The sequence below is a fragment of the Manacus candei genome, unplaced genomic scaffold, assembly GCF_025592945.1.
Source record: "Manacus candei isolate 608988 ecotype Guabito, Panama unplaced genomic scaffold, ASM2559294v1 h1tg000028l, whole genome shotgun sequence".
Classification (NCBI taxonomy): domain Eukaryota; kingdom Metazoa; phylum Chordata; class Aves; order Passeriformes; family Pipridae; genus Manacus; species Manacus candei.
The window spans coordinates 8848958-8873043 of record NW_026138076.1 but is presented as its reverse complement, the minus strand read 5'-3'; the positions used below and the strand labels follow the sequence as shown (position 1 = coordinate 8873043).

Sequence of the window (24086 nt, the reverse complement as noted above, 5' to 3'; positions counted from 1 at the left end):
TAAAAAGGACTCAAAGCTTTCCATGTTACCTTTTTGAATGCCACATGATGGGGTTTTTTTTATGTGAAATGCTTTAGCTTCCTGAGATGAGAAATGCATTCCTTCATCCATTCATTCACATATTATTTCTCATGATGTACCTGTGTTATTCTGCAGTTGTTTTCATGTTTTTGTTGGAGCATCTGTATGGCTTTTCTGAGGGTTAATGGGATAGTTACATTGTTTAAAAAAATGTGTATGTATGCAAGTCTACATATAATTTATTATCCATGTTTTGTGGGCATGGCAAAGAACTTATTTAGCTTTCCTCAGCTAAAAGCTTACTTTCCATGAGATGAAATTAAGTTTTCTTTCCTAACTTTAAAGTGGAAGTAATTGTTTGTCCTGCTATTTTTAATTTAGACAGCAGCAGCAAATTGATGGATATATTTTCTTTAAAAATCTGTTGACACTTCTTGTCAGAGATCATTTTGTTTCCAGTTATATACTTGATTACAAATTCAATTGCCTGCTTCCTGCAACCTAATTAGATTAATTATTCCTTAACGATTAAATGTGTAGTAATTTATTGATATGACTAATGTAAGAAATTAAGCTATTAAGAAGTACACAAGACACTTACTTTAATTGGTGGAAATATGTTTATATAGTAGACTTGGTATTTTCTTTACTAATGGTTTCTTTGCTCCTGAGGGATTTCTGCTTTTACAGGAAACACACATGCAAACGTGATCTTTGTTTTTCTGCAATTTAATACAGGAATATACAATGGATGTCTTCTTTCGTCAGACATGGGTAGATAAAAGATTAAAATACGATGGCCCTATTGAAATTTTAAGACTTAACAACCTGATGGTCTCGAAGGTGTGGACTCCTGACACTTTCTTCAGGAATGGAAAAAAGTCTGTTGCACATAATATGACAGCCCCAAATAAACTCTTCAGAATAATGAGAAATGGCACCATCCTGTACACAATGAGGTATCTAATATGTTTGTTTGACTTCTAACAATTACTGTATGCAAAAGTTATGCTGCCCAGACAAAATGGCAACCAGAGACTATTTAATTTGTTCCATTATAGGCTTACAATAAGTGCAGAGTGTCCCATGAGATTAGTGGATTTTCCCATGGATGGTCATGCTTGTCCTCTCAAATTTGGGAGTTGTAAGTTGCAATTATGAAATTTCTTGTAAATACAGCATTTAAATAGTAGAAGTAAATTTTGAGCAATTACTAGACTTTCTGAATATATACAGATATGTCTTGATACGCAATCCCTATGCAGACAAAACTCCTGTTAGGTTCCTTGGGAATTTTATTTAGGACCTTAAAAATTAAACCCAGAGAACTGAAAAGCAGTCAGTGATTCAGCTATTATGTTAAACCTGACTATTCTGATTACACATTTGCTTGAAATATATAGTTTTTCTTGGTTCTCAGTAAGGAATTGGATACCTAGTGAAGTGATTATCTGGAGAAGACAAATTCAATTTATAACATTCAGGTAAAAGGCATCTAAGGAAGCAGGTTATTTACCTTTCTGTACAGGTAGTGGAGGTACATTGGCATCCCAAGGTAGATGTGGAGGTTATGTGCAGAGATTTGATTCTTAGTTGTAATTGTCTGCATGACAAGTTTAGATGAGATAAATAGTTTTTAAACTAGTGAGAAGAATCTTAGTGCAGATGACTTTTCTGCTTTGAGATCAGATGTAGATTTTTGCAAAACATCTAAACTTTGACTAAAAGGAACATTTTGGAACATGCTGCAGAAGAACCAAGGGAGGTAGTTATGGTTCCCTGATATGAATCCAAAGCAGAGACTTCTGAGACCCCCTGGGGATGGTTGGTGCAGTCCATTAACTATCTTGTCACTCTTACAAGACTTCTTGGTTGCTAACTTCTCTGCTTTAGACTCTCTGATGTAGTCAGCAGCTGGACATTATTCTATTTTCCTTGACACCAGAGCTCTGAAGTCACAAATGGCTGTAGAACCCTAGTAGTTTTTCCTTAGCATAAATTATCTTATACAGCTGGGTAGTCAACCTAAAGGGGGGTATTAAAGACACTGCTCTGATACAATTTTTAATGCCTGTTACAGTGAGACTGGAGACCAGGTGCTGCAAGATTTGACTGTGGTATCAGCTGTATGATAGGGGTACTTCGATAGTGGGGGCTCCTCCACAGGCATCATATTTCTTCAGGCAGGATCACCAGCCGGCAGAAATTTTGCTGAACACTAATCTGATATTTCCTGCAGTGAAACTTGAAATAACATGTAGCCATTTCAAATGTGAGACTGATTTGATTTAATTTTAACAGGAGTTTGGACTGTGTAGGGATTGAATGCTAGCCCTAAGTTATGTCTTCTGCCTTATATGTAGAATGTTTCTTTGTGTTCTTGTGAATTTTTTACTGACCTATGATTTCCATCAAATATTTTAAACGGAAGTTTAAAATATTGTAGTTTTTAGTGTAATCATTCTTTTCTGTAAAGAAATGTACACCCAATCTTCAAAATGTATCCTCTTTGTACATGCTCTTTTTTATAGATTAGTGTATTTTAACAATAAAATTTTAGATAGCAATTGCTAAAATAAAGATAAACTTTGCATGCCCAGTAGGGGCTGTTCCAGAAAGACCTTGCATTTAGTCTTCACATTCATATGTGAAGTGAATTTATGTGTAACACTTGACATACAGTCTTAGTTGTTGTTTATTCTCCTCTGAGGGTGGCTTTCGGGAATAACTTAGCATGAAGGGTATCTTCTAAAGTTGTTTATGTGAGTTTTACTGTTTGGTTTCAGTAGATTTGGATTGGGCTCTTAGTAAGGTATGAGAAAAAGTTTCCTGTTTATGCAAACTGATGCTGTGTTGTAGATGCTTATCCAAAGAGTGAAATGATTTATACCTGGACAAAAGGACCTGAGAAGTCAGTGGAAGTTCCTGAGGAGTCTTCCAGTTTAGTTCAGTATGACCTGCTTGGGCATACGGTATCCTCTGAAACTATTAAATCTATTACAGGTAGGAATCTTGTCAGTAAAAATCAACTTGAGGTAAAACTAACCTGTAACATTGCCCAAAGCTTTTTTCCTTTTCTTTCTGTAAGTTATTCTACTGAATGTCATAGGGTATGTACTGAGGGCTGAGAGCGTAAATCTGAATTAGGTTTCTGTCCTTGAGATTTACATTTGCAGATTCATTACAGTAAATTGTGACAGTCTTTCAGAAAGCTAGAATGAGATCATTACTCCAAGGGACAAAATGAGCATTTAATCACTGCTTAAAATGCAGTTTGAAGAGTCAAGAGGATGCCTGGGTGAGGAAGTAATTTCTCAGCACTGTATCCACATTATGTGCAAAAGACTTCCTTTGTTTGGCGGTGCAAACAGCTTGGGATAGAAGTACAGCATACAGAATGGGTTATTAAAGCCATAAAAACCCTCTAGTTGGATAAGGATAGGCACAAATGCAATAGTCACAATAGATACTTCTGATTTTTGCTGTAAGAAATAAGGCAAATGGTAACTACAGGCATCCGAAATGAGTGAAGTATCGCTGATGAGCAGTGTGTTGATAAGCAAGCATATTCATTGCCAAAATATTTTTAAAATTTTGAATAATTTTCTAAGCATCAGCAGGTTTAGGTGGTGTGAGATGGTAAAAATAAAACAAATAATGCAAATATATTTGATGTATTGCTCTACAGGTATTGTACTCAAAGATAAAATGGCATTTTGCAATACACTAGAAATTTACTTCTCAGCATATTGATTATTATGAGTTAACAACAAGATTTCCTTGCTGTCCCCAAAAGACTCATTCTATAGTGCTTTATTTAGACAGTTTATTCAGTTCATGGTAAAACTGCTTTTTTGTCTCTTTGCTTAATATGATGATGACATTTTAGATAAATAGTGTTTTTAATTCTTCTCAATGATTTTTGTATTTGTTTCATTATCATAGTGATGCTGACTTATAAGTCTAGTAAAAAGCTGAGATGCTTGCATAACATTCAATGTGTATCATTGTTCTTATTGTTTTATTTGGCAGGTAGGTACTATGATGTTATAGATACTATGGTAGGTAGGTAACTTGTCTCTTGGGTCTCTCTTCTTCAATAGCTGCCAGAAGGATTTTTAAAATCATGCTTATACTGTAAAATTAAACCCAGTATTAGCTGTACATTACAGTATTTTTGACATCGGCTTTTGAATGGCACTGTAATGACCTATCATTTCTAGGATTTTTTGTTTAAAAGTTTCATTCATTCTTTTTCTAAAGAACATATCTTTCTGAGCATGTTAAGTAATATGAATAGCATCGTCTTAAACAATCCTAGTTGAGAGTCTGAAACAGTTATTCTGCAACACAAATTTTATACACATTCAGAAAAATATTTTTCTTTTTCTTTCTTTTAGGTGAATATATTGTTATGACAGTTTATTTCCACCTCAGACGGAAAATGGGTTATTTCATGATTCAGACCTATATCCCATGCATTATGACCGTGATCCTCTCTCAAGTTTCGTTTTGGATAAATAAGGAATCTGTTCCAGCTAGAACTGTTTTTGGTAAGTATTTCTTTTTTTTTTAACTTTTTCTCGTAATTGTTCTTTTAATGACTTCCACTAGAATAGGCCTTTTTGTTGCCTTGGGGTATATGACCTCCATACTAGCACAGAAACAAGGGAATAATGTAAATTCAGAAGAATTTTTGGTATCGTTGTATGAAGAATGTTGTTATGTGAATCCTTGGAACCTGAAGAGAAACTTGGAATATATAACCTGAAGGGTGTCATGATTGTCTGTGGCAAATGGCTGTACAACTCTAGGGATTTTTCCTGCTTAGGGGAAAAATCTGGCAAGACCTGACCCTGAGTAATAGTCTGGCCCTTAGTCTATATCCAGAGCAGGTTTATCCTCCAGTGGGCAATAGTGTAAGTCCTGAACTCACATTTTATAGAATACTTGTAAAATAAATTGGAGTGTGAAAGATGTACAGGTGTCTTGTTATGAGGTATCTGTGTCATCAGTGGAAGCTTGCTATGAGTAAGGCTTAGATCCTGTTACTGTAATTTCATGTTTAGTGCTCTTCTTTCCTTTCTGCCATTGCCATTATGAAAATGAATTACAAAAGCAAAATGATCACAAGATATTAAAATTGCCCTCATCAAAATACAGCTTGAATGAGATGCTATAGTGAACTATGAGAATAAAAAACAGAAAAGCTTCTGTGGAAGAGAAAGCATAAGAAATTAAATGGAAGTATGATTCCGAACAAAGAAATAGGATAAAAACATTTTAAAATCAGCCTTTATAGAGCAATGTCTTGGCTTCATAAAGTACTGTAGACTAAAGCAGGAAGAGAATGTTCTGCAAAAAGCCTTTCTATAGATAGATACATGCTGGAAAGAGCCATAGGAATTAATGTTTTTATGTGGTGACCCATTCAAACATGTACGTGGAGTTGGAACATTGTTTGTATTACAAATGAGAAAAGGTTAATGATTAGTTTTAGGAGAAACAACTTGTAAACTTAATAAGAATCCCACTAGCTTTCAACTCAAGCATTACTTTAGGCAAACTCATATATTGCTTCATATATCTTCACAGTGATGTTGAATTGGAAATATAGAATCTGTTTTTACAGACCAAATGAGATAATTAAAAATGTACAGACTATAGAGCAATATATGTAATGTGTGTAACTGTATCCATATATGAAACTGAAAAATACTAATAAAGTTTGGATGTCTACTAAGTTAGAGATAAGTCACTAAAATGCCTTTGAAAGCAAGTAACTTAGAGTATGGCAGCAAGTATCTTTCTACTTTTGAGACAAATTCCAACAGGGACCCTGTTTTCTAAAGCTTTTTTTTCAAAGAGATAAAGAGATAGGGAAAAGACAGGAATGAAGCCATGCTATGGTACCTGCTTTCTAGAGGAACTGTCAGAAGAGGCTAACCAAATGACCATTGCATTGGACACTGAATGATTAGGAAGAATTTATCAAAGATAACAGATGAAGGATATGCAAGGAACTAAGGTACACTGATTCATGATTCCTGCAGTCAGAGCTTCAGACACCTGAAATCTGGTGATTGGGGTAATTGGAAAAACAGCAGTAATTTTAGAACAGGTTTTAACCATGTAAAAATTTATTAATAGTATTTAATTTTAACATTAATTTTTATATTTATGTTAAAAATTAATACTTATGTGCATTTCTGAGCAGGAGCTTTTAAGTATTTAGCTTTGGATAATTACAGTTTATGTAATTACGTAAACAAAATATTTTTACCAGGACTTAGTTCCCTACCCTGTAAATCACTATGACACATATCTAGGAGCAATTGCAGTGGCAGCTACAAGTCTCCTGAAGAATGATTTAATAGGGAAAAATCCAATAAAGATATAATACTGTCATGGCCTCCCCTCTCCTCCTTGTTTTGGTGAATGTTTGGCCACTCAATTCACTTCAGCCTACTTTTACATCTATTAAACAAATGTCTTTAGAAACAATTTAGGCAAACTTTTTGCTCTAAGTGGACAAAGGTCCACTCGGGTCCTCAGGAAGGATAGGGCTAAGCAGGGATGGAAAAAAAAAACTGTGGTGGGGAAAAAAAACCCTTTCCATAATTTATTTTTTTCCTCAGACCTAAACGTTTTCAATGCTGTGTTTTTCAATACCTTCCAACTGAAGAAGGTTTTGTGAGCTTGCATCTGTGTTTTTTATCTTCCTGAGTTTGCTCTGATATATTCCTTGTACTTTCATGAACTGGCTATTACTCTTTTTTCTTTTTTGTCTTCTTTAGTATGAAGGACTGGTTTTATTGTACGGCAGTGTCTAGGTGAAGCTTTTTTGTGTCAGATTACCTCTATGGAATACCACTATTTAGCAAATGGGGGATGTGAGGGATCTGTTGAAAAACATGTTCTTAAATAGTTTGAATTCTTCTGAGTATACGAATTATATCTTGAATTAGAATGGTTACAGTGTTCTTTTCATAAGAGTAAAGATATCTCCATTTGTAGTTAGTCTTCCTTGAGATTATCGTGCTAGGACTTGTATAGTGTTCACTATATACTCAGTTTTTTACATTTGGATGATATGGGATATTTTGGATGAAAAAGGAAGAAAGGACCCCGTACCTGGTTTTGTGCCGCATGTATTTGAATTTGAAGTACTGCCATGAAGTGGTTGTGTTTTGAGTTCAGTGTTCATGCTTGTATATTTAATTAAAAAGTTGTTCTTTCAGAAGATGAAATTCTGAGTAAATGTTATTGGTTGACTAGTAGCAGAAGGCTTTAAAAAAAAGGGTTGATGGTTTCTTAACTAACAGAGTTGCTAATATAATATTCTTCCTTAGCACCAAAATAATTTGTCATGACTTAATGACACTTGCATTACAAGTGGGATCAGAGGAACAGATGCAGAATAATAGGTGGTATTCAAAACCCTTTACAGGAAAAATCATGTTTTTGTTGCAGTCTGAGGAGCACGCCTCAATTTAATAACCTAGATTATGTTCAAATATTTAGAAAATAACTTGTAAAAACTTCTACTGAACTTGACATGAAAAAAAAATGAAATAAAGGCTTCCATGTTTTCTTTATGTGAACTGTAGATGATCTGCTGAAGTGATGGTTTTCCATGCCTCCTTTAAAAACTAGTTAACCGTTTTGTGTGCATAGCTGCTTGTGGATATGGTGGTTGCCATATCCACAACTTAAATGTAATGGCAGTATTCACAAGCAGTAGAGAAAGGCTCACAAGTGATTTAAAATTCTTTGTTTTAAGCTACTTGCTTTGTTTTACTTTGATTCAACAGTGCTTTTGCTTTATTTCTTTGAAGGAATAACCACAGTGTTGACAATGACGACACTGAGCATCAGTGCAAGACATTCACTGCCAAAAGTATCCTATGCTACTGCCATGGACTGGTTCATAGCGGTTTGCTTTGCCTTTGTGTTCTCTGCTCTTATTGAGTTTGCTGCTGTCAATTATTTTACTAACATTCAAATGGAAAAAGCCAAAAGGAAGACAGTAAAGTCCCTTCTTGAATTTCCAGTTGCTCCAGTACAAAGAAAAAGAAGTACAGAAGAGACACTCACGGTATGTTTTCAACTTTAACAAACATTTTCTGTCTTTTTGGTAGTGTTTCCCAGAAAAAAAAAGGCCTTTAACTTCCTCTCAGGTTCCCTCTGAGCTTATGATGCTATGTAAGTCAGCCTAATGGAAGGCTAATGCTACATTATATTCAATTATAAAACCCTGTAAAACATGATTTAATTCTTCCTTGCTTTGTTGAATAAACTCAGGGGAGAGGAGGAGGTTATGTCCCTGCAGTCTCTTCTATGTTTGTCTTTAGGTAAAGGTCAGTTATGATGGGTATCTTGAGGAAACTGTTGCCTTTTGCACATTGATTCTGAATGGACTGATTATACAGACCAAGATATTACAGATTATAAGGGCAGTGTGTTATCCAATGTCTTTAATGAATTAAAATAAGCTACAGCATTGCAGTTGTACCTTGGAGCACTTTCTTAGACATCACAGTTCTCCTTGCATTGCATGTGTTGCTTACCTAGAATTTGCTTTCTTTATCAGTTACAATTTCAGGAATAATTGAGGAATGCTGGATGGAACTTTTGTGTCTACCATAGATATAATTTTTATGTAATTTGTATATATTTGCACAGGAGTTCACCTCAATCCCTGAAAAGTTTTTGAGGCTCTTATTAACAAAATGCTTTCCTGCTTTCATAGTGCTTTGGATTAAGTGTGATTTGTGTGGTATCTCTCTTAGTCTGTGGACCAGCTAATAAAAGCTCAATCTCATTTCCAGTTGAGCTCACCAGTGGTACCCTTTCCTTCCTTTTTGCATTCCCGTATGCTTACTCTCTGCTGCATCTATTCATTGCACACATAGCTAACAAAGTCATTATGGCACCTGTACCAGACATGTGGTATGACAGTAATTCCCAGCCATGACTGACTCTTGGTAACACCACTCAAGAAGTGAAGACGGTGACAGTTGTAATTTACTCTTCCTGTCAGGGTGACTTTGTAATTTCCTTTGGCTGAACCATGATTTAAGAAGTGCTGTTTTAGACTAACTCTTGTTAATTTTGTCTTCTGTCTCTTTTCACATCTCGTTTGTCTCCTTCCCTATTCATCTTCTCATTTCTGCCTTCCCACCCCTTCCGTTTTCTATCACTGCTCAATTGCTGTACAACCACTTCCATTTTTGTTCCTCTTCTTTGCTGTCCTACTGTAGATACTGTTTTCAGTCTCCTCGTTGTGTTTTGTTAGCTCTCATTTCTGCTTAAAAGGAGATGTGCTCCTGAAGAGTTTATTTATCTCTCCATTCGTTACTAGTAAGGAAGAGGAACAAAAATATGTTTATAGTAGTATGAGTTCACCTTGTATGTTGACGTATTAGTGCTATTAGCTTATACTAAGCTTCTTGATTGTGCAGCATGAGGGTTACCCTAGTATCTTGGCCGCTCCTGAGGAGTGTTAATAAACGCTGCTTTTGGTGATAGGTTTTATTTACGTTCATAGGAAAATAAATTACATAAGAGCAGTTTAATCCTAGGTTTATTTATAAGATTTGATTTAAAACAAAGGGAAAAATAGTAATTTTTGCAGGTAGCTTAATGAAACTTTGATTCATGGGCAGAATTGCTCCAAGTCAGTGGTGTATCATGCTTAACCATTTATACACATTTTGGCAAACCTGCTTTTTCTCTTTTTTTTTTTTTTTTCTCTGTTATGGTTTTTGTGGGTTTTTGTTTTATTATTAACAACAGCAGCAACAGAACACACAACTCGAAGGCTAGATTAAATGAGATTTGAACACTTCTGTTCCACTGCTTCATTAATACCAGTGTGATAAATATGGTAGTGTGCTTATAGGTTTGGGGACTTTGAAACCACTCAAGGGAGCACTCTTCTTTTTCAAAGGGTTTTACATTAACGTTATGAGTATGTGAGTGAGTAATGTTGATTGTACCTTGAGCTGTTAGTTTTTTCATTGCTTTTTCCCTAGTTGTGCCTATACTAGGACTTGAGGCTTTGCTCTTGTAGGACAAGGTGACTGTTATAAAGATTGTGCAGTTCTTTCTATGTCTAGAGGATGACTTCTGATCTCCTGTTGGGCAGAACAGAAGCTAATATTGCTGTTCTGATTCTCTAGAAGCTAACATGGCTGTTATACTTTGCTTTCCAACCTGACATGTAATACCGTTCTTGCTTTATTTTGCTTACTAATATAGAATTTTCCTTATCATTATTATATTTTTACTTCTTTATTCCTTATAATTTTTTTTCTGCATGTATACTGTCTAGTCAGTGCTCATGTACTAGAGATAATGGAATCTTGGCTTCCTTGTGAATTTGTGGTGCACAAAGAATGCCAGACAATTGCCTGACTGTAGTATGTAATCTGTAAGCATTGTTTCTTTACATAAAGACTACACATTTTTTTTCTCCATAGCTAAATGATAGGCTTTGATTTCTTAACCCAGTTAATGTTTAAAAAAAGTCTGTACTACGTTGCCACCATTGTACTAGAAATTCTGTTGATAGTAGTACAATTGCCAGAGCTCAAGGAAAAGTTATATTTTAAACTTCTTTTCAAACAGAGTTTGCCTGTACTAGGAAATTTGCCAGTCTCCCAAAATTAAAAATTTTCACTTAGCCCAGGGAGGAAGTGTCTGTTAATTGGAAAAGAAGATGCCTGAATACCTAAACCTCACAGTCTGACGCGTATCTCACCATTTGCAACCTTTGGTTGCTTTGGATCTTCTACTAGTTGAAGAGGGAGATCCCTCTCTTATGCCTGTTAGCCCTTTACTTTTGCCAGCCTTGAAGTGGCGTACAGGTGTCTGTGCTGGCTTTTTGCAGTTGAGGTCCCATCTGCATAGGTCCTCTGAAAACAAGAAAATTACAGAGCAGTTGAGGCTGTTAAGGAAAACAAGGCACTATTATACTTGTAAATAAGGGTTTCGTTTTATGGGCTGTTGTTTCTGCATTATTCACTGGGTGGTTTTATTCATTTAACTTTATTTTATTTTTTAATTTACTTTTTTTTTTCCTCAAATAACATGATGGGATTGTCCTAGAGGGGTTCTAGGAGGGAACAAGGCTATGAAACTGGATTAGCTATAGAACATGGAGATTCTTCTATCTGATGGTATTAGAAATTAGGCACGTTAATAGTAAAATTTGGTAAAATAAATTGCACATAATTAGAAGTCCTTTTTTTGAGAGGTACGTCTTTTAGCAGTTCCTGACCATAGAATTAAAATGGGGTTCCTATATTGAATCAGTTCATCTATTACTCATGCTAATTAGAATTCTTGGTGGTGGGTTGTTTTTTTTCTTTTCAATCAAAATCACTTTTCTAGTTGTCTTGAATCAAAGGCAACTCCTATCATTATGATCAAATGATTCAGATATGTTCATTCATATTATATATTTCTTCACCACGACCAATACATCTGTACTGTACCAAATGTGGACTATATGCTTTTCGAAGTTATTTTCTTATGTAATTATATTTACTGTTTTGGAGCCACATGATGGGTGTGACTGAATATACTGATTGCAGTAAGCATTAAATGCATTTCGAAGGCTAACTAAGTAATCTAAACTGTATTAATTCCAACCAAAAAATCCTGGCATAAAGCTAATTTACTGGGCTGGAGCAAACCTATAGTGCCTGCAGATGCAGTGTGTGTTCCTTTATCACTTAATTTGGTTTTAGCCATAGTATTCTTCAACCTTTTTTTACACTCCCTCCCTACTCCATTTCAACTCTTTCTTCTTGCTGATTTTTGACTTTTTTTTTGCGATCTGCCTTAAGTTCACAAGGAACTTGGACAGCTTCACTCATCCTTTGTCAGGTACAGCAAGATAGCATTGCAATCTGTCTAAGCCAAAAGAGATGACTTACACCATGGTCTTCTGCGATTCCTTGTTTTGGGAGGAAGTTAAAATGCTTTCAGGTTAGAGGAATGAACCTGTCCCTAAATGTTCTGAACCCTTTTAATATAAGCAGAAATGTTGCTGCAAGTAAATCTGTGATGGAAATGAATGATTTATAGTTTGTTATTGGAATCCTGAGTCTATTTCTGTGCTTCTGCACTATTTCCTCTTCACTATATTCTTATGAAGTTTATTTTTAAAGATCTACCCAATTTTGGAGATGAAGAATGCTACTGAAAAATAGTCTTCAAAAAACAAAGTCCTGAACACTGGTAACATGAGCTTCAACCTCAGCTGTTTGTTAAAAGAGTGTGAAACTTGGGGAAAAATCAGGTCAGACTCAAAAAAACCCTTTTGAATGGAATTATTTTATCAAACTCGGTCACAAGTAGGTTGCAACTCTCAAACTTTCTTCCTCTTTCCTGAAGATGATTAAATGCCATCTCGTCTTCAGTAAGCCCTGTAGCATGGAGGAGCTTAAGGGTCAAGCTCTTCACTGCCATGTAGGCACACACTCCTCTCCTTAATAGGAGCATCCATGCTTGGGTGGTATGTGACTTCACAAGTTTACAAGAAATGTTGTCATGTGGACAAGCTGCATATGTGATTTCATTTCAAGATGTATTTTCTGTGCTATGAAGTACTTGTCTTTAGTCACATATGGGCATATGGACAGCTCAAGTAATACCATTCACTTTCTTTGCTCCTGCTTTGGAGTAGTAAAATAATAGCTTCCTCTGTCCTTTCAAATAGGGAAATGGAGCTAAACCCACTTGCCTCACAAGTGAGGGGGATTATCTGAAGAGCAGCTAGGTCTTGATGGAAGTACTTGGACCACAGGTCTGGATATTGGACTCCTTATGGGGATGCATGGCCTACCTCCTCTGTGTTCCTTAAATAATCCTACAGTTGGAACACCGTTTCAGTTTTTAAATATAATAACCCCTTTTTTCTGCTTCACTGGTTATCCACTGCCTGGGGTGTTATAATTTGGGTTTTTTTGGGCAGTGGCATTTAAAACTTAGATTTTAATGAAGGACTTCAGGCTCAAGAAATGTGTAGAGTTTAACTATAAGGACAGGGCTATACGAGCGGAGGCTGCTGTGCCATGTGAATAATTTCTTTGACATGCCAACAGTTTTCTGCTGCTCTAGTTCCATTAGTCAACATTTTTGCTGTTAATGATTTACAGTTTTGGTATGCTAGCATCAGGTTTAAGTAGGATGAGAGTAGATGGAGATCATAAACAACTGGCACATTTTGTACTAAATTCTATTTGAAAGATAGGAGAGAATAATCACTTGGGGTAAGGCTGCAGTGACTTAGTGGGAAATTTGAATGTTTGAATACCTGAAGATAGAATAGATCCAAAATGGTTTGTAAAATATTTTGTTAGCTGTGATACTCAGGTACAATGTTTTGTGGTTTTTTGTTTTTTTTTCTTTTGCCTCCTTGATTTTATTTGTCTTTGTGTTGGTTTTTTTTTTTGGGGGGGTGTGGTTTGTTTGTTTGTTTTGGGTTTTTTGTTGTTGTTTTGTTTTTGTTTTTAACTTGGTTCACTAGACTTAGATAGTCCTACCCAGCAACTGGCACTATTCGTAATGTATAAAGCTAAATATGTGTTCAAACAATATTATTTGGGCATAAATGTGGAGTGTACAATTTAAAATAATTTTCTTAGTATTTCACAGAGTATGTCTTTTTAAATAGCACGAATTAAAGTGCTATATTAAAGAAATGTTTCTCTTTTCAACAATCTGATATTACTTTGCCTTTAACATGGTTGGGTGGAATGAATTTACAATGGAAGTAGAAAAATTTCTCTACTGCAAAGTGAGCAGTGATTGCTGAAGTCTGCAATATAGTATGAGGTTTGTGCTTAGATTCTGACCCAGCTTAACTGTGATGTGAACTCCACTGAATTCCAGAATTCAGTTATAATGAAGTTAAAAATGGCTGGGTGTTTGATCAAAAGTATTGGAATTCAAAGCTGGGCACTGAGTTTTTTTCTTCTTGATAGTGGAAATGTTTTTTGTGGGGCTTTTTTTTTTTTGTGGGTTTGGGTTTGTTGTTTTGTTTTGTTTGGGTTCCCCCCCCCCAACCTTTTTTTTTTTTATGTTCACCAAAAAAAGCAGGAGTTTAGTTGCAACACCTGATTGATAACTAAACAAAAAATCGTGCTGGAGTGCTATCTCCTCCAGTCCTTACTAGGAAATGAGGTAATAGATCATTCCTTGATTTTTCTATATGTATTAGAATGAACTGCCACGAAGTAGGCAAGGAAATATGAGGAATATACTCAGCTTAAATACCTGACAGTGTAGTTACTGGAATACTTAATTTAAATGGTATTAGGATAAGGCTTCTATTTTGGAAACCAAAGCATAACTCATCTGTTTTAGAAAATACTATACCTCATTGTTTTTAATTCAAAAAAATATACGTAAATGCCTTTCTCTGTAATTTTGCTGATCTACTGGAAAAAGAAAAAGACCACTATGCTTCAAAAAAATATATTCCTTATGTTTTTTTTTTATTAGAATAAACAATACGTGTTTCTGTTAATAATAAAAAGTTATTTTCCTACTAATACCAATTGTAGGCATTAAGATAGGTCTGATAGTGATATAATGGCAAGTTCTTTCCTTTTTTTTTTTTTTGTCTTTTTTTTGTAGAGGGAAACATTAAGTAGTCAAAAAATGTGGTAGCATTTCAGAAACACCAAGTGAGGACTAACCTTTATGGAGACAGGGGTAAGATTGTTCAGCAACCCTTATAAAGCCAATTGGCAGGGAGTTCGTAGTTTTCCCTATGATGATTAGTATGAAATGATGTCTTTGAACACAAGGTTCTTCATATTTTCTGCTTAAACCTTTTCACGTATTTGTATTTAAATTTTAGTTTTGTTTCCCCTCCACAAAGAGTTTTCAATACTGGTGAGCCCAATGACACCAAATTGCATTTGAGTCTCACAGCTGTGTGTGAAATTTCTAGCTGACTTCATTTTTACACTGCAAAAATTGGAGTCAGAAGAAATAAACATTGACAGGCTTGGGAAAATTTACAAGGCAATGAGTGTTCAAAGCATTTTCAGCAAACTACTGAAGCAAATTTAACTACAGCTTTAAGGTCAATGAAAATTGAAAGATACAGAAAATAATGAATGAAGGTCTTTGGTCCCTAATCAGCCATCCTTTTTCCTTTCATAGATGTTACACAAAGCATCTCCACAGTTCATTAGCACATGACTTAGTTTAATAGATTTATTCCCCACCATAGTTATGTTTTCAGTTCTTTTGGTTTTTTCACAATATAAATAAAATCTTCAAGAATTGTGCATACCAGTGCTTAAGAACCATATACAGGCTTACTTACGTATACATGCATACATATATGCGTGCATAAGGCTTTTAAAGCAGCATAAAGGTGGATGAGTTTATTTGGCATAAATTTGCCATCCAGTTTTTAAAAAAGGATTCTTCTAACTTATATTTCTTTAATAACCTTGAATTAACTTTTCTTCCACTTTGTGCACTTTTAGGCGTGTCCAATTGGCAGAACATAGGATGGAGTGCACTTCTTACCTTTTCTCCCATCACATGATTCAGATTGCAAAATGAGCAGAGTGGATAGTGGACTTGCTCTTATAGCTTATTTCCCCTCAATTTTTTCTCTCCGAATAGTTTGCACTGCTCTTTGCCCTGCTAGAGCTGTGGGCTAGAATTCATTGTGTTTTGTGGCAGGTGGAGCTTTTACTTGGTCATGTTCCAGGGCTCTGTAAGGCAAAACAAAATTTCTAGTATTATTCCAGTAAAATTCTGATTGACTGGCTCTACAACATAGTAGTAAAACAGGGTAGATTTCTCCTCCAAGTTGTGCATTTGCTCACAGCATGACAATATGGTAACTCAGTGGGATTTGGGACAAGCAGCATTATTTACACTGATGACAACATGCTGCTTCCCTGATAAATGTCAAATAGTGTGAATTTGGCAGGCTATACAATGTCCTTCCAGAAGAACAGACTGTTTTCTTAGGAAGGATGGGTAAGGATAAAACTGACTATGGTCGAGTTTAATAGGAAAATATTACTAAATTACCATACCAACAATTTTGATTTTGCAGCTAAATTGTAAGTAATGCCAGAATTTTGGTAGCTTTAAGCTTTCCAATTTTTGCAAGACTTTTTGCTTTGATTAATTGGGATCTCCCAGGTTGGGAAACGTGTGTTCTCATATAGCACATCACTGACTTTCCTATGTATTAATTAACGTGTGTCTCATTGAAGGTTTAGTAGTGCTGTCATGTAAGACTCTAATCGTATTCTTGCAAAATTAGCAGCAAAGCTATTGACTGTTCACTTTTAATTTAGTTCTACTAACACCTCTTTGTTACATGCTTGATTATTTTAATAAACAATTAAAATTCTTTACAATTGTAGGACTGCTTTGATTATGGTGCCCTTTTCAGGGCTTGAGATTTTTGGTCAGTTTTTGTTTGTTTTTGTTCCGGGTTTTGTATTTTGGGAGGAGGGTGTGTTTGTTTGGGTGTTGGGTTTTTTGGAGGGGCGTGGTTTGTTTTTTTTTTGTTTGTTTGTTTTGTTTTGTTTTGTTTTTGTTTTGTTTTTATTTTGTGGTTTTGTTTTTGATTGGTTGGTTTTGTGTTTGGGGGTTTGGTTTTTTTACTTCAGAAGATGAAATGTGTAAAATGGTGATTAGGCACCTGAAAGGCTTAAGTACTAAATCTCCCTGGGTAGGCGCGTACAGAACTGACTTGCTGCTTCTTGCATGTTTACCATGAATCTTAGGTGGAAAAATACCTACTCCATTTTATCTCGGTGGCTAGCATGCTTATTAGATACAGCGTCCCACAAATCCAACATGGGAGTCTGAGCAGACTTGAGTCGTGCCTTTTTGATTGTGCAGAATTGTATCAGTAACCAGACTGCTAAGTAGTCCTTGGTATGTTAAGTTCCTATTGAAGCTACTCTTGTTATGTTAAATAATTTATACAGGCCCAGGGAGAAGGAGAGGCATTGATTGTGGAGCCAACTTGTCTGTGCATGCACTGCAATGGGAGGACAAGATTGAAGTGTGAAGAATGCAACATCTATAACAAGGAAGGATGATCACTTTTCCTAGAATGCCCAGTGGCCTGGTAGGAAAACACTTGAGATGTTAAAAGCCTGGGTTGATATCCCTGTGACAGTCAGGACAGATTTGAGGTCTCCTGTCACCAAACCTATGTTCCTGTCCTGGTTACAATAGGGGAAGATGGAGTCTTTTTGTGTCTCTTTACAGTGTGACTTAGCTATCTAGCCTCAGGAAGGAACTCAGAGCTGAAAGCGCTGGGTACAGTTGGGTGGCTCCTTCTGCAAAGGCATGTAATTTAGGCTGTGATCCTACCCAGGGCATTTCTCTACAGCTTTGACATCTGCTTGCTGGATGTCGAAGTGTTAGCTCTCTCCCACTAGAAGTGGTACCAGATGGTGGTGGTGTGACTTGTAAATTCTGCTATGCATTTATCGCTGAGAAAATAGAAGCTACTGCTCTAAGTATTGTACTGCCTCTGTCCCAGACACTATCAGGATGTCACTGATAGTGATATCCTATATCAAAGATCTGCTAATGATCTAGAAAATGTACTGTCCTGCAGCAGTGATCTCTTCTTTAAGTAAACAAATGGTGCAAAAGCAGCCCTGGGATCTTGCACCATGTCACTGTGAAGGTCTGTCATAGGGTGAGGCTGCTGGATATATAGACAGAAATGTCTATATATCCAATCCCATGACTGCTGAGTGATTTTCCAAAGAGTGCCGAGGCAGATTAGAAGAATACATATGAATTACATTGCCACTACATGGCTCTAGTTTTAATGTGCACCTGTTTTTCAGCCGTTGATGATGGCTGTGCTTCCTAGTGATCCAAGGGCCTATGAAGGGGATTTTCCACGTGTAGTGCTATTGATTCTCTGTTAACTCAGACAGTAGGACCTGCTTATTTAAGATTTATGTCTCAACAGGATGTATCCATCATAAAAACTATGAAGAAATTTTAAATTGCAGAGACTGATTTTAAAGCTGTTATGTAGAGCGTTAACAGGCTATAGGAAGATGCTCTTGAGTTGCGTGAAAGAGCTGTACCAACATTTCTCACAGCTTGCAGTGTTCTCACTGCTTTTGTTAAGTATATCCTAAGGATGAAGTTCCCTGATGCCCTGGTAATCACTTTTATTGTTGCTGCTCTCTTCCCAGGACTTGGCATGTGACTTTTAAATAACGTTCTTGTTTGTTTTACAGATTCTAGGTTGGCCTTATCATAGGAAATATGCACTGTGGTTGTTACCAGCTCTCTGTTCTGCAACAAAATGACTAAGTTTGTCAGTTCAGTATTGCATATTGCTGTGCCGATGATCCTCTTCCCTTGAACCTCAGCTCAGCTGCTGCGTGCTACTTCAGTTCATGCTAAATTTGCAATCTTGACTTCATTGAAGTGCAAAATTGCCTTGCTTGTCAAAAACTGGTAATACATACAAAACAATCCAGTACTTTATTTTTTTTTTGTTCAAGTCGAGGCTTATGTAGGCTTAGGAAAAGTTTCAGAATTTCCAGAGTATGTGAGCAGCTGTTTAGGTTGTGCAAACCATGTTAAATATTGAAGACTTTAGATTGACTCATATTGGTGCATCATTTTAGTGCTGTAGTAAACAGCAGTATCCATCAAAGTTGAGCTTAAATGGAAAAGCAAATGATAGTTTAATTAATTCTTGGCAATAGATTTGTTACTGGGTTTTTTTTTGTTTTGTTTTATTCTGTACATTCTACCATAGAAGCTGACCATCAGATTTGCTCCACAAATCTGCCACAGTATTTAACAATAAATTGTATAGATTTATCATGAAGTATGCTAACAGCATCATTCATTGTATTATTCATGGCCAATTGTGTGTGAATCCACTGGTCAAAGGAAGGATACAGCACTAATTATCACACTTTACACATGCCTGTAAGAAGGTTGGTTTAGATATCCTATCTTCGTGCCAAATAAAATGGACATTGTTCTAGGAAAAGGGCATCTTATGTCAGGACTTCGTACATAGGAAGAATTTGTACTCAGTGTATCTTTCCTACTTCAGTTCTTGTAAAGATAAAACCCATGAGAAATAGCATGTGATGCTTAAAATTAAAACAAGATCTCTATGCTTTTTAATACAGTAAATACTTCAAAAGCTTTTTGCATGTTGCATGCTGCATAACAGAATTTGTTTGACTGAATTTGAACCTTCTATCCTATCCTACAGCCTCCTGCTTCCTCAATAAAGTAAGCTTATGCATAGGATAGGAGTTTTCTAAATCTCTCATACTGAGCATTTTTTGGTTTGTTGGTTTTGTTTTTTGTTGTGTGTCTTAATGAAATATTCATTTGGACAGAAGGGAGGAGTGATTATCAATCTCTTCTGAAAAGGACTCTGTGCTACGTTTCTCTGTTTATCAATTCCTTGACTTTGTTACTGCACTCACCTATTACCTCTATCATGATCAAACTTTTGGTGATAAATGTTTGAACTCCCATCAAGGCTGAAATTTAGCTTTCACCATTGCCAATCTTGGTTGGTAAAAATCAAATTGGCATTAATGTATTCCAGCCAACCACAGAGCTTTAACCAATGAAAATGTCTTACAATTACAAAAATATATATATTCTTAGATTGTTATCAGAGCTCTTAAGAACTTTATGTATATACAGGAATTGTGCACTCAGATCACCCAGAATTTTGAAACTCACCCACAGTGTTTCTGCCAGTAGAAGTTCAGAGATTGAATTCTCCTGACAGGACCAATAGCAAGAAGGTTTTCTCTTGAAGAAGAATAGAGCAGAGCAAAGTATTTACAACTTTTGTTTTGGTGGTGGTTTGTGATCATAGTTTCTGGTTTGTTGTGGAGTTGGTTGGACTAAGTCAGACTGATAGGCTCTTTCAAAGGAAGGGTGAGACACTTACATAAGCAGAATTTGTTGTATTTATTTACATTTATCAAATGTATTAAGCCCGGCACTGCATGGTGTAATATACTGGACGTTATGGTGGTTTCCAGGCTCCAATTTTGCATTCCTGAGCTACACCATTTTAAATGTTTCCCAAAAGTCTTACTTCAGTAATGCCTCCAGAAAATCAGATCCTTTCTCAGTCTAGAGTGAGAATGTAAAAAATGTGGACTCAGTATTTCCTGTGGAGCCCCATCTGGACTAGCACAGCAGCTCTCTGTTGGCTCAGGATAATTGAGTGGTTTCCTGATTTACCCTCATAAAGGAGTCTTCACTTGGATAATCCCTTCCTTTCCTGGCTTGCATTTTCATTTGGCTTCTATTTGTTTTTATATTGTATTTCTTGTTTCCATGCCTGTGATGGGTTGACCCTGGCTGGATGCCAGATGCCCACCAAAGCCACCTCAGCCGCACATGAAAGCGAAAATGTAACAAAAGGCTTATTGGTTGAGATGAGGGAGAGATCACTCACCAATTGCCGTCATGGGCAAAACAACCTCGACTTGGGGAAAATTAGTTTGATTTATTACTAGTCAAAGCAGTGTAGGGTAATGAGAAAATAAAAACTGAATCTTAAACATCTTCCCTGCACCGCTTCCTTCTTCCTGTGCTTAGCTTTTCTCCTGAATTCTCTATCTCCTCCCCAACAGTGCCTCAGTGGGGTGGGGAGTGGTGGTTACAGTCAGTTCATCAGGTGTTGTCTCTTTCCTCCTCAGGGAGAGGACTCCTCACACTCTTCTCCTACTCCCTTGTGAGGTCCCTCCTGGGGGAGACAACCCTCCGTGAACTTCTCCAAGGTGAATCCTTCCAGGGGCTGCAGTACTTCATGGACTGCTCCAATGTGGATCCCTTCCATGGGGTGCAGTCCTTCCAGGAAGGCATGGGGTCCTCCATGGGCTGCAGGTGGATCTCTGCTCCATTGTGGACCTCCATGGGCTGCAAGGGGATAACCATGCTTTTCACCACAGGCTGTGTAGGGGAATCTCTGCTCCGGTACCTGGAGCATCTTCTCTCCCTCCTTCTGCACTCACATGGGTGTCTGCAGAGTTGTTTCTCTTATATATTCTCACTCCTCTCTTCAACTGCAATCGAGCAGGTTTTTTTCCCCTTCTTAAATTTGTCATCACCATTACTGATGGGCTCAGCCTCTGTCAGTGGGAGGTCTGTCCTGGAGCTGTCTGGCATTGGCTCTATCAGACACAGGGCTTCCCCTTCTGACAGCTTCTCACAGAAGCCACCCCTGTAGCTCCTCTGCTACCCCAAACCTTGCTATGCAAACCCAGTCAGTGCCTCCAAACTAAAAGCTACTGATGGGCAATATCCCTGTCTTAGGGCTATGCACCATAGCTGTGTGTGGAATATTTTGCTAATACAAACTGAATGTCATATTTTACTGTGTTTTGCAACCTAATTTGATTTGTTAAGGTTTACTATAGAATCAGGCTTCTTCAATATTTTTTTAGTGACCTTGGCAGTAATCTTTAGATGCTGTGGAGTTTTGAAATAGCATCAGTAGAGGAGAAATAGACTAATGTAGGAAGAAATGAATTATCTTTGTAACACTGAATAGAGAAATATATAGGGGTCATATGTATACAACCAATAAAAAGAATTTTTTCTTGAAAATTTTCAACTGGACAACTCGACAAGGAGTGATACCTGAGTGCTTTGAATGAGAATAAGCTATTGTCATGATATAGTCTGAGTAAATAAGTGCAAGAAAAGGATATATGAGGGGAAGTGATGCACAATGTGCTGGTGAGGCCACCCTGGCAACAAGTGTGTATTCTGGTCAGCTTTGACAGGGCATGGAGCTGGTTGCTTCATGGAACATGCTTGTTTCAGTACATTTCAAGGACAAGGTTCAACTCAAGAACACAAATCCAAACTAATACAATGACATTGTGGAAGAACAACCAGTTTCAGTGATATGGTGTTTGTGGAGCACGTTAGAAATACTGTTTCTAATTTCTATGCTCTGAGTGCTTATGAGGTGCTTTCCAAAGAATTAACAAAAAATATACCCATATTTTTGGTGCTTGTTATGCAGTATTATGTTGTGACCTTACAGTGTTATCTGTTTGGACTTGATGTGTATATTCATGTGTATTTTATGAGAAAACTGAGTTTCTCTCTAAACTTAAGGTTTCTGAAGTATTGGAAGTTTTCTGTGTCACTAGTGAGAGTGAATACCCAGTAGGCTTTTACACAGATAGACATTTTGACCATTCAAAATAGTATAGATAATTTTATTCTAAAATAGAGACTGTAATGGGAAATGAGTAGTGAATCAAGTAGCAACAAGTCTGATTTGGTCACTTCGGTGGTAATGGAGATGATTGGAATATGAGGAGCCCAACTGTTACTGAGGTGGTCTTTGAAAACAGATGACAGTACAAGTGAGCAAGAACATTAAGTAGTGCCTCTGTAAATTAATTGCACTTAATTTTTTGTTCTACGCTTTGAACCATTTTATGGTTGCACATGGAGTGACTGAAGATGTGGTAATTCTGTTCTCTAGCAGCAGCACTGAGATATGTCTTACTCCAGTGCAGATCTACTTTGCAACCCCTATCCCAGCCCATGGACTTTTGCTCCCTAGGTGCTGCTTGAGAGCTTTATGATGGGTGAATCATACTTGAGCAAAGCCAGGTTGTCCAGGAATCTGCACAGAGAAGACAAAACTCACCTCCTATCATTGACTCTACTGCCAGCTTCTCCACAGCATAGAGCTGTTGTTTCGGGCAGTGAACACTGATGACTTGCATCTGCTCAGCTTTGCAAGCCTTCAAGTGACATGCAGTAGTCCATCAGGTCCAAGTCTCTGGTAAATGTACTACTGTCCTGACTGTGCTTTATCATTTCAGTTTAGCAGTCTTGAAAGCTTGGTCACTGACAACCCTAGTATGAAAGTATCGAAATTGCACACCTGTGTGTACTTCTGTACTTCCCAAAGAGTGACACGAGCTTCTCTATCAAAGAGTAAAATCAGTGTTTCTTTCAGGAAATACCAGTTTCTTCTGGTGTTTATTCCACTTCTCGGCTTCTTTGGATTGCAGATGCAGAAGAGTAAATAAAAGGGACACACTTGTATGCAGGAAGGAAAACTGAAACTTGAGGGATTCTTTTATATATCAACCATGAGCTGGCAAATACATCAACTGTGAACTGGCAAGTACATCAGCCGTGAATAGGCATATAGCTATGACAGTTTCAGATAAATTCAGGCCAACAGTATTTCCAGTAATAGATTTGTACTGCAATTAACAGGATTAGGGAGCAGCATTCATGACGGGAATACTAGAGATATCAGGTGAATTTTTTTTAATTATTATTATTATATTTTCAGATTTCTTTTCAGCTCCCATTTCTCTGTTTCCTTGAGCAGAACAGCAAAGCACAACTGATGTAGCAGACAGACACAGTTGTTGCTCGTCTCACTACTCAAGGTACTGCTAGCACCTTGAATAACACCTGAGTTGTTTTCTGTTACCGCTCTGTCACTTTTCTGGGGAGAATTGCTGTTGGATGAAGGAGGGAAGAGAGATTGCTGCCTGCTTTCTCTTCCTTTGATTTATGCTGTGAGCTTTGGCAGGGTTCTCTGGGAAGGTTGAAGGGAAGGGAAGCCAAAAGCACAGTAGGTATGGTGCAGGGCAGTGTTTGGGAATGGTATCATCAGAGAAGTGCAAAACATAGGATTTTTATATATATAACAAGTGATTGTTTTGCCTTGTCTGTATTTAGACCTGTATTAACAATGCTGAGTATGTGTACTGTATCTGCCCTTAAGTTGTGTCTTTTGGAAAGCAGTTAGTCTCTGAATAAAAAGTATTCACATATTATATCTGAAGTATAATATGTTTTGTATTATATTTTAGGTGCAGGGCTGAAGGTTCAAAATTCTGTTCTTCAGGTACCCTTCCAGAAGGAAGTTCAGGAGATATTAGTATTCTTCTTAAATGCAGAGAAGAAAGGCAGAGGCCAAGTCGCATTCCCAAAAGTCAGTAAAATATTAAACTGATGGATTTCCCATCTATACTTCCTTA

General features: G+C 36.8%; 1 protein-coding gene across 15 annotated transcripts in view; it reads left to right on the top strand.

Moving 5' to 3' along the window:
* GABRA4 (gamma-aminobutyric acid type A receptor subunit alpha4) overlaps nt 1-24086 on the top strand; it is a 119484-nt gene that overhangs the window by 11324 nt on the left and 84074 nt on the right. For 11 of the 15 annotated variants that reach the window (XM_051790011.1, XM_051790018.1, XM_051790014.1 and 8 more), the window contains 6 exons: nt 760-980; nt 1083-1165; nt 2881-3024; nt 4422-4574; nt 7860-8119; nt 23954-24040. In XM_051790011.1, the coding sequence (XP_051645971.1) occupies nt 760-980; nt 1083-1165; nt 2881-3024; nt 4422-4574; nt 7860-8119; nt 23954-24040 (948 nt within the window). Of the gene's footprint in view, nt 1-759; nt 981-1082; nt 1166-2880; nt 3025-4421; nt 4575-7859; nt 8120-17012; nt 17156-18296; nt 18526-23953; nt 24041-24086 lie in introns of those variants that run through there. The other 4 variants (XM_051790025.1, XM_051790024.1, XM_051790019.1 and 1 more) reach the window with 4 other exon arrangements.